The 9,638-nt window shown below is 53.9% G+C and overlaps 1 protein-coding gene across 27 annotated transcripts in view; it reads right to left on the bottom strand.

The window, feature by feature from the left end:
* Nucleotides 1-1,569: 1,569 nt before the first annotated feature.
* GRAMD2A (GRAM domain containing 2A) overlaps nucleotides 1,570-9,638 on the bottom strand; it is a 34,696-nt gene continuing 26,627 nt past the window's right edge. For 22 of the 27 annotated variants that reach the window (XM_059180486.1, XM_059180490.1, XM_059180491.1 and 19 more), the window contains 10 exons: nucleotides 9,320-9,377; nucleotides 8,848-8,923; nucleotides 8,155-8,258; nucleotides 7,508-7,606; nucleotides 7,312-7,383; nucleotides 6,713-6,787; nucleotides 5,387-5,528; nucleotides 5,041-5,140; nucleotides 4,067-4,171; nucleotides 1,570-3,764 (listed from right to left, as the gene is read on the bottom strand). In XM_059180486.1, the coding sequence (XP_059036469.1) occupies nucleotides 3,761-3,764; nucleotides 4,067-4,171; nucleotides 5,041-5,140; nucleotides 5,387-5,528; nucleotides 6,713-6,787; nucleotides 7,312-7,383; nucleotides 7,508-7,606; nucleotides 8,155-8,258; nucleotides 8,848-8,923; nucleotides 9,320-9,377 (835 nt within the window). In that variant the 3' untranslated portion in view covers nucleotides 1,570-3,760. Of the gene's footprint in view, nucleotides 3,765-4,062; nucleotides 4,172-5,040; nucleotides 5,141-5,386; nucleotides 5,529-6,712; nucleotides 6,788-7,311; nucleotides 7,384-7,507; nucleotides 7,607-8,154; nucleotides 8,259-8,847; nucleotides 8,924-9,319; nucleotides 9,378-9,638 lie in introns of those variants that run through there. The other 5 variants (XM_059180479.1, XM_059180481.1, XM_059180484.1 and 2 more) reach the window with 4 other exon arrangements.

Below are 9,638 nucleotides of genomic sequence, written 5' to 3'. Positions count from 1 at the left end.
CTGACTGAGCCACCCAGGCGCCCCCATGTTTGTTTTTTTGTGGCTGGCTTATTTCACTTGGCAAAATGTCCTTAAAGTTCATCCATGTTATAGCATGTGTCAGAATTTTCCTCCTTTTTAAGGATGAATAACATTCTATGGTATGCATATACCACACTTTGTTTATCCATTCTTTGGTTACTAGACACCTGACCTGGGTTGCTTCCACCTTTTGGCTATTTGAGTATTGCTGCTCTGAACATGGGTGTGCAGAGAGAGAAGTCTTCAAAACCCGGCTTTCAGCTCTTTTGAGGAGACGGCCAGAAATGGTAGTACTGGACCATATGGCAGTTGCCTTTAGTTTTTTGAAAACCTGCTGTACCATTTTGCACAATGGCGGCGCCATTTTACCTTCCCACCTGCAGTGCATAAGGGCTCCATTTTCCCCACATCCTCACCAACACTTGTGTTCTGCTGGAGAGTAGCCGGCCTAATGGGTGTGAAGTGGTGCCTGACTGTGGTTCTGAATTCCCTAAGGACTAGTGATGTTGACCATATTTTCGTGTGCCCATTGGCCATTTGTGTCTCTTCTTCAGAGAAACATCCTTTGGGTTCCTTACACACTTTTTAATTGGTTTTGTGTGTTGTTGGTGTTGACCTCTCCAACGTCTTTCCACATCACTCTCCCACCTGATCAGTTTCCTCAAGTCCTGTTGAGTCTCTCTGTGCAGAAGAGACAAATGCTTTCTCTCCTAGGTTTTGCAGTTACTGATCCACTGGCCATGAAATGCCAATGAATGGACCGTGCCAATGGCCATGAAATGCCAATGAACGGAACCAAAGAATGAACCCATGGCTGGGTCCTCATACCTTAACACCAATCTCAGTGTCACTTCAAAGAGCCTTTCCTGCCCATCCACCTACAGCCGACTCCCCATTTACTCTCATATCACCATTTCTCCCCTTCATGGAACCGAAGCACAATCTGCATTTCCCTTGCTTGTTTACATGTCTACTCAGAACTTGTTTACATGGAGCAGAAGTGCCATGAGGACACAGAGACAGCCTGACATGCTCACTGCTCTATCCCTGGTGCCTGGCATAGTACCTGGGTTGTGGTCTGGGCTCAGTATTTGCTGAATGAATGAATCACTACTAGAAGGGGCATCCTAGGGAAAAAGAAAGGTAATGTGGCCCAAATTGGAACTTAACCTCCCCAATCTAGGCTTAATGTCATACAAAAGGACACAGGGATTTTCTGGCTTGGGGTTCAGGGTTCCAGACTTGAATTCCTGAGTCAGAAGAACAGTACCATTTGAATAGGGGACATCGCTTTGGAGCTGCCCAAGAGAAATAGGGAAGCCTTCTCGGTGTCCACCCAGCAGAGGCAGAAGGCCACAGAGGTTTGCTGGGCCGCTCTTCCCCTTCCCATTACACCAGAAGCGTGAGGCAGCTCGGCTACAGCCTCGTGAGATTTGCAGAGCACTTGAAATGCTGGGGCTGACTTGGGCTCCTTCGTGCCAAGTATGTCAGCACGAGTACCTTCGGTGTGTCGTCAAAGGATAAAAATGAACTTTCCATACCACAGGACACTAGAAAAATCAAATGTTTGTATTTGAAAATATTTTCAACGGCTAATGCCATGCTGGAACAACCCAAGGATAGTTGAACCAATCTCTCGGGGAATCAGAGGAATGTCAGCCTCCACAAGCAGGTCTGTAGTAGTCCATGTAGTTTACAAACGTGCACGAGAGAAAGGACACTGGCCCCAGAGGACCAGGCTGAGGAAGAAAAGGGAGAAACAGACAGAGCGCCCTCCAGAGTGACAGGCACACTCCTACCACTGAAACCCCTGGACCCAAGAGGACCTCCAGAGCCGCCTACCCTGCAGCACGGCTCTTGCCCTTTCCGAGCCTGGGGCGTGGCCGGAGACCAGACTCACCAGCATGTGCGCACGGCTGCCCATGACGTGGCACCTCTGGTGGCCTCTCATGAGCCTGGGGCTCAACCTAGCAGGGCTCAGAGAATGGACCGATTCTCCCTGCCCTCCAACAAGGACCAAGGCGGGGAGACACTGGGGCACGTGGGGTTATTTTCCTGAAAACATGATATAAAGGTGATAAACGAGGCTCGTTCCGATAAAAGGGTGGGGTTTTCTCCACTGTGGTGCTGTGGGGAGAAAGGAATATGAGTTTACCTGCCACCTCCAGCTGTGGTACCAACCACCCCTCCAGGCAGGCTCTAAGCTTAATCCTGGAACCCGCAGCGGCGGGAGGATAGAGAGACCACTAGTCTACACTTAGGGACCTGTCCCCTACAGACATCATCCCTCACATCCTCATTTGGGTTTGCCATAAGCAAGATAGTCACAGTTCCACGATAACTAAATCCCCCTTGGATTTCTCCCTGATTAACCTCTCAGGTGCATGAAGAAGGAAAAGTAGCGACTGTTTCTGACACACTCACCCCATCACCAGTGACTTTGCCTGATACTTCTGACCTCCTCACTAAGGCCCTTCTGGAACCCCTAAAGGCACTGTCTTAGCATGTTGGAGTCCCAGGGAGAGCAGGCAGAGTTCTGAGGCACAGCAGAGCTGTTTAGAACACAGGAGGCCTTGGCAGAGATGGAGGAATCTCTAAGGCAAAGCTACCACTGTGTCCACTCCTCGCATCCCCTACCTCTCTTGTCCCCAGAGGTATCAGAGAGAACCCCTTGACCTGGTCCCTGCAATGTTCCAGACCCACCTTGGACACCCCCACCTTATTCATGGAGGGCAGGACCTTCCCCCATAGCCTGCAACTCAGGTGACATGAGGGAGCTCTGTGACGGCCCGACACCATCGTGCCCAGGTGCCCAGCCACGCTTCCCTGACAGGCTGCTGTTGGTCATGGCCCCTCAGGCAGTCAGGCAGGGAGTACAAAGCTCATATCAAAGTCCCTGACCTTCCCCTCCCCCCATACCCAGTGGGGGTCACTCGCCATCGTCTACTTCCTGCCTGGGACCCCTCAGACTGTTGGAACACAGAGGGGAAGATGAAGTACCAGGTCTGTGACCACAGTGACCAAGGCCTGTTCCACCTGTCTCACTAGGAAGTGGCAGCAAAGGACCCAAAATGCTGGACCTCTGCCCTCCTTCACAGCCCCTGCCACCATCCTCTGCTGCAAATACCGCCCTCCGGATTCAGCCAGTCCTCCTCGTGAGGGCCCAGAACAGAGCCTCAGCACAGGGCGTGAATCTTCCCCTCTGGCTGGAATCCTAGCTTCTCCCTCACACCCTCCTCTTCTCCTTCATAGCTTCCGCCTCACTTTCCCAGGCTGCCCTTGGCCTCAGGGGCCGAAGCGAGAGCATGGTATGTTGGGAGAGAGCAGAGCCCCACTGGTGGTTTGGGTTCGGGCCTCTGTCCCACTCCTGCAGTGAGCCGCGTGACCGTGCACAGCTGCACTCCAGGTACCAAAACTTGGCCTTTTGTCCCTTGGGTGTCTCCTAGTGCTCTTGTCTCTGTGCCAGACTGTTTCCGAGGAACAAGTTAATTTTCTTTTTCCAAGTGCTTGCTGAAGCTTAGTATACAGAATTTCTCGGCCGGTTCCAAGAATCTGGCTTTGTGTTTGAGTCCCCAAATTGTGGGAGCTTGGTCAACAGGAGGGCTAAGAGCTGGGGGAGGAGGAAGGATCTGGAGTATTCTCCTTCCTACTCAGTCTCAGCACAGCAGCATAAACCACAGGAGTCGCTGGTAGAAGCTTAGCACCCAGAGCATTCTTCTTGGAGAAGCCGGGGTGGCTGTTACCTACACACGAGAGATTCCCAGATCAGAGAAGGGGCTTACAAGGCAGACAGACGGGTCAGTAGAACCTTCCTCTGCCTTCCCTCACCACCACTCCACCCTGCCAGCAAGAGCTGGTCAAGCTGGTCAGGGTGCGATCTGTGTACCCTGCACGATCTGTCCAACCTTGCTTGGCAGATTGAGCTGTCAAGCCAGCTCAAGGGCAAGGCCAACTCCAGCCAGGACGACACGCAGCCTGGCCGTAGGTATTGGCTCCCGTCCTTTACCTTCAGTTCCCGAGGCATTGGGAAGAGAGAGGACGTCACCTGTGCCCAGGGACCGGGCCGTCCCAATTCAGGGAGCATAACTGCTGTTCCAGCCGGGAGATGCGGAATGCCAGATAGGATGAGGACATGACCAAGAAGCAGATCCTGGAGAAAGAGAGATAAGGATATCTTACCTGGAAAAAGGACATTTTTAGAAACTCACCAAAACCAGGAATGGGAACGAAGCTACTTCCCGCAACTGGAAGAATTAAAGAGCTCTTTGCCTCTCGGCTACGTTCAGGCCTGGACATCTTTGTGTCCAGGGGCCACGTGGGGGTCCTGAGACTCATCCCCATGGAGGTGTCCTCAAAGCCCAGCAGGATTTCTGGGTCCTTAAACTCAGCCCACCTTCCCTCTGACCAGCCACCTTGGTCCTGTGCCTCCTCTTCAAGGCCACCAAGATTATCCCCTAAGGTGGTAGGCCCACTCTCCCAGAAAATGCTGAGGCTGACCATGGGAACTCAGCCAGCAGAAGCAGGGGAAGGTCATGAGGTAAGAAGAGGGGACACCAGGAGCTGGCTGTTCACTGAATGCCCCACCGTGCTCACCCCTCTGCTGGTCCTTAGGCAGAATTACAGACAAGTCTGGGGTTCCAGAAACTGCTCTAAAGGTGGGTGGCAGGAAGGCTATGGCTCTCCCCTAGTCTATCCAATGGCCCTCTCCAATTTTGTTAGTTGTTCCCCTCCCCAGTCCTGTTCACGTTTTCCTTTTTTCAACAGCTTCTTACCCTGCCCCTCCCTACTGCACAGCCTTACCCCTAAATTACAGGGGTGCATGAATAAAGACGGGAGACACTTAGTCTTGCTGCAGAAGGGCCTGCCAGGTAACCTCCAGACACCACCCAGGAGCTTTCAGTTGACTTAGGACCTTCCCCTCGCTCTGGACAGTGACCTCCCCACACACAGAGGCCCCTGCTCCAAACAGCCAGCCACCCAGGTGAGTTTAACCACCCCATCCCCAATGTAGTCACCTACAGCACAAAGATGACCTTGAGGAGCTGATAATCCCAGAGCCTCAGCTTCCCGTCACTCCTGGGCTCCTCCTCCAGCTTCTCCTCCTCACAGACGTCATTCTCTGTGATGGGAGAGAAATTAGGCATCTTCGTGGGGCAGGAGGCAGGAGCCCAGCCCAGCAAGCCCACCTCCCCGACTCTCTGAAGCTGCTCAGGCTTGTGGCTTGGCTTTCCCTTATGGATTTGGATTAAGTAAGAAACAGCTCTCAGCAGCCTTGCTGGCTGTGATTTTTCCTCTTTGCAGTAGTAGGGGCAGGGAAAGCCTGGTCTGTGTAAGCAGTTGTCATAGAAAAGCACGCTGAGCTCACCAGACCCAGGAGGCTTCCTGGGAAAGAAGCTGTCCGTGGAGTCCATGGATGCCCGAGGGATACAAGGGATGTTGTCTGGGAGGGACAGGGACCTGGAGGCAGGGCACACTTTTCTCCACTTCATCTCAGGGATGAGGACTTCCTGCAGAGAAGGCAGATGAAACTCTCTATGACCCTTGGGATGTCACGTGTTCTAAGGGGCCCACACTAGGTTTATCAAAAATTTTCCAGATATTGGGGCACCTGGGTGGCTCAGTGGGTTGAAGCCTCTGCCTTCAGCTCAGGTCATGATCCCAGGGTCCTGGGATGGAGCCCCACATCGGGGTCTCTGCTCAGCGGCGAGCCTGCTTTCCCACCCCCCCTCTGCCTGCCTCTCTGCCTACTTGTGATCTCTGTCTGTCAAATAAATAAAAATAATCTTAAAAAAGTTTTTTTCCCCAGATATTACCAATTTGGATATCTAGTGAGCATGAAGGCAGGTACCCAGAAGGAGGGAAACCATTGCCATAGCAACCACGTGTCTCTCTTATCAGGTCCCTTGCTGGGACCAGCCATTCTTCCAGGGAACAATGTCTTTGAAGACTGCTGGTATAGAACCATAGCGGGATCTAAGACGTGAGCTAACCCAGGTACGTGCTCAGATCCGTGGAGCCCAAGAAAGCTTGGCACAATGTATCTTAAATGGGATAAGTCCTCCTAATCTGGACTCAAACCCTAAGTACATCACTGACCTTAGCAGGAGTACCTAGGGTCCCCATCAACAAAAATGGGAACAGCACCTTCTATCGCCTGCATAGTATTGTGCATACTGTATGCTTGGCTAAATGCTTAATGGTTAGTGAAGAAGACTTCAAACACCCTGGGGTCATTTCCATCTCCATCACTGTTGTAGAAACTCAGCTCTGCCTACCCAGAACTGGGACCTCTGTTGGGACTGCTGGGACCTTGGCAAATCTCAAATGAGTCTGAGTTCTCCAGTGATAGCCTTTGGAGTTCTTCCCTGAGGACCTCTCTATCACCTGGACGGCACTCCTGTCCCTGCTAAACAAAAGAGGATAGGTCACCGGCTCTGCGCTGCCTGGCTGTGGGCTCTGCCCTGCACTGTGTTCTGGGGTCTGGGCATCTCTTCCGCTCAGGTAGTCAGCAGATCTGCCCAGGACCTAGTGGCTGCTCATGGCGTGGAGTGTGTCAGGTCTAGGGGACCCCATAGCACGGCCACTGGCTCTTGAGCCTGGAGCCCCAGTTCTGCATTGTGGGCTGCTGCCCAGGAGGCCCTGAAGCCTCAGAGCCATAGACCCCCTCATGCCAGCAGCTTTTGCTTCCAACCTCAGCTCTCACCAGGGACTCGCACTCAGGTTCCTCTGGAAATTCTCTTACACTCAGGCTCTTCTTGCTGGAAGGCTAAGGAAGAAAGGGAGCTGGGGTCACTTGTCCATGAGGAACAGCCACAGTCAGGAGTGAGGAGGTGTTAGCACTCCCCAAGAGAGCTTTGCCTCCAAATAAGCCCCCTTGCATTGGATGAAGCCTAGCTCCCAGAGCTTGCAGAAGTCCCCGAGTTAATGCTGGAGCAGAGGGCAAAACCAAGGAAACATACTTCCCCATGCTGCTGCCCCTCCCTACTTCCTCACCACGGGCCAAAGAGAGCTGCAGGCCTACTAGGAAGCAGCCACTTGCTTCTGTTTGCACACTGAAGAAGCACAATGAGTACACATGGGGGACAACAGCGGCCACTGGCCTCCAAGAGACATGCTCATAATCCAACAACAAGCTCAGATACGCTAAGCCTGAGCCCATTACTCCCCTCTCCCTGTCCTTGGTGCCTGTGCTGGAGAGACGGGCCAACCACCCCCAACAGCCTTGTCCCAGGATCTTGGCCTAGGCCTGAGCAGCCTCCCTGGCCCAACTCCTGCCCCAGAACTCCATACCTGGAGGTGTGTGCAGACCCTCCTCAGCATATCATATACACTGTCCCGGGAAAGCAGTGACACAAAGACGTACTGGGACAGAGAAAGAAAACAGAAAAGGGTGGGGTAAGAACAGACTGAAGAAAGTGCCAGAGTCAGGATCCTGGGGATAGGACAGGAGACTAACCAGGGATGGCTGGCCCAGGGATTCACTGACCTTCTGGCTGGTGTTGGTGGTGATGGCCAGGCCATTGGGAAGAAGCCGCGCCATCTTGTGTTTTTTGATCATTTGGACAGACACCACAGGAATGACCACCTGAGTGAGGAGAGGCGTGCTTCTCTCAGGACTCACCCCCAAGGACACAGTCCCTTTGCTTCCTGCACAGAGCCCCAGCCAAGCATGGACACCATGGAGAAGCCTTGCCTTATGTGGGAGAATATGTGAGCCTTCCACCCTCTGACGCAGGCTCCCCTTCCAGGGGTCCCGCCACCCTGCACCAGCCTTGGCAGCACACACTGCTCGGGGCTCTCCCCCTATTATCCAGGATGGATAATCCGAGGATGGTGGTGCTGGTGAACCATATGGAACCATACTCCATAATGGAGTTCCCTGACCTACCACCTGGCCACAATTATGGCTCCCCAAAGTGTGACATCCCGCTCTGATCCTGAAGGCATTGCAGGGGCACCCATAGACCAAATGAATTGGCTGTGAATTGTTCTAGGCTCTGTGGAGTCTAGACAGGGCCCTGCATTGGAAGGAGACCAGGTGGGGGGCCTCACAGTAAGGGGCTTCAGCAGGTGCCCACAGCGTAGGGGACCTGTGTCTTCCTGGCTGGGGTCTCACAGGCCCATTATTACTACCTTTATATCCTTGCCAAAGAGGCTGGCATGGAAGCAGAGCCAGTTGGGGGAGATGTAGAGCCGGCCCTGGAGAAGGAGGTCTCGCTGGAGGGCGCAGGAACACACTGGAAAGTCGCAGGAAAGAAGATTGCCATGAGCAAACCAACCCCGAAGGCCCAGGGCCTGCGTCCTCACACTCGGGAGTCCAGAGCCCAGCGTCAGGGACCGCCTGCCTCAGAATCCCCCTTCCCGACCCCAGGCCCCAAACCACCCATTCCACCAGCACCCTGAGTCCTTCTCCAGAGTCCTGACTGCCCCATCCAAGCCCATCAAACTACTAGAGCTTTCTTCCTCCTCCACTCATGCTTCAAAGGGTTCCCTAAGCAAGGATTCTCACTCCCTCGGGCAGAACTCCTTGCCCCGCCCTGGAGAGAGGGCCTCATTGTGCAAATGCTCCCCCATGCTCACTGAGAGGTCTGAGGAGGAAAGAACAGCCATTGCTAAGAGCAGAACATGGCCTCAAGAAAACTTTCATAAATTCCATTTCATATCCTCGATCTGCCCACTCTTCTCAGACTTTTGAAGAAAGCGCGCCCAACCACATCCAAAAGGCAGCCAGTTCCCATATCAAAACTGTGCCTTGGAGGCTCTGGAGAAGATCTGGGCCTCAGGCCCTCTAGGCACCTGTCCAGCCACACCTAGGAGATAGCTCACCTTTGAGAACCACCTCCTCCAAGGGGATGTCCTTAAACAGCTTGTGGTATTGTTGGTTGTATTTACTCAGTAGTGTCTGCAAACATACAAGCTGGGGCTGAGAAGTCCTGGGGAGATCAGCCACCAAGGGGGCTCTGCACCAGCTACCAGGAAATAATGCCATGGGGGGTGGGGGTGGGGGCGGTGTTGGGCAGGGGCCCCGGGGAATTAGCACAAAGCAGTCGGTAAAGAGCCAGCAGGGCTGAAAGGCTGAGTTCCAAGCACAGCTTGTCTCTCAGTGACATGGCAACAGAAGGTCCTGATGGGTAGCCTATGACCCGAGGGTGACGCACCACCCCACCCCGGTAGGGGACACTCACTCAGGTTTCCCTTGGTGACAGGCCGTGGCGGCCAAGGAGCCAACAACCCCGATTCCGGCAGCCCAGAACCCCTCCCTCGGTGGGCAGTGAAGAGGCGGCCTGCACACACTTACCCCTTCTCGGCCACACTTCTTTATCTCTTCACCCTTCAAGCCCTCTGGCCAGTGCAGACTGCAAAGGAGACATTCCATTCCAGGGACAGGGAACCCTCGAGTCCTGCCCATACATCCGCGGTGCCAGGTCTGCCCTGGCTTCAGGCCAGAAGCTTGGGCGAGAGGCTGAAGACTGAGGCCTTTCTCTGGGAGCCACAGCAAGGTGATAGGTGACAGGGAGTGCGGAGCGCAGCCCTGGGGAAGGGCACTCCTGCCTCCAGCTCCCAGAGATGCTTAGCGGCTGCCCACCCCTGGGTATCAAAAATCCTCTCCCTCTTCT

Source organism: Mustela lutreola, chromosome 7, assembly GCF_030435805.1.
Source record: "Mustela lutreola isolate mMusLut2 chromosome 7, mMusLut2.pri, whole genome shotgun sequence".
In the NCBI taxonomy this organism is placed as follows: domain Eukaryota; kingdom Metazoa; phylum Chordata; class Mammalia; order Carnivora; family Mustelidae; genus Mustela; species Mustela lutreola.
The sequence above is the reverse complement of the archived record's forward strand: the minus strand, read 5'-3'. Positions and strand labels throughout refer to the sequence as shown.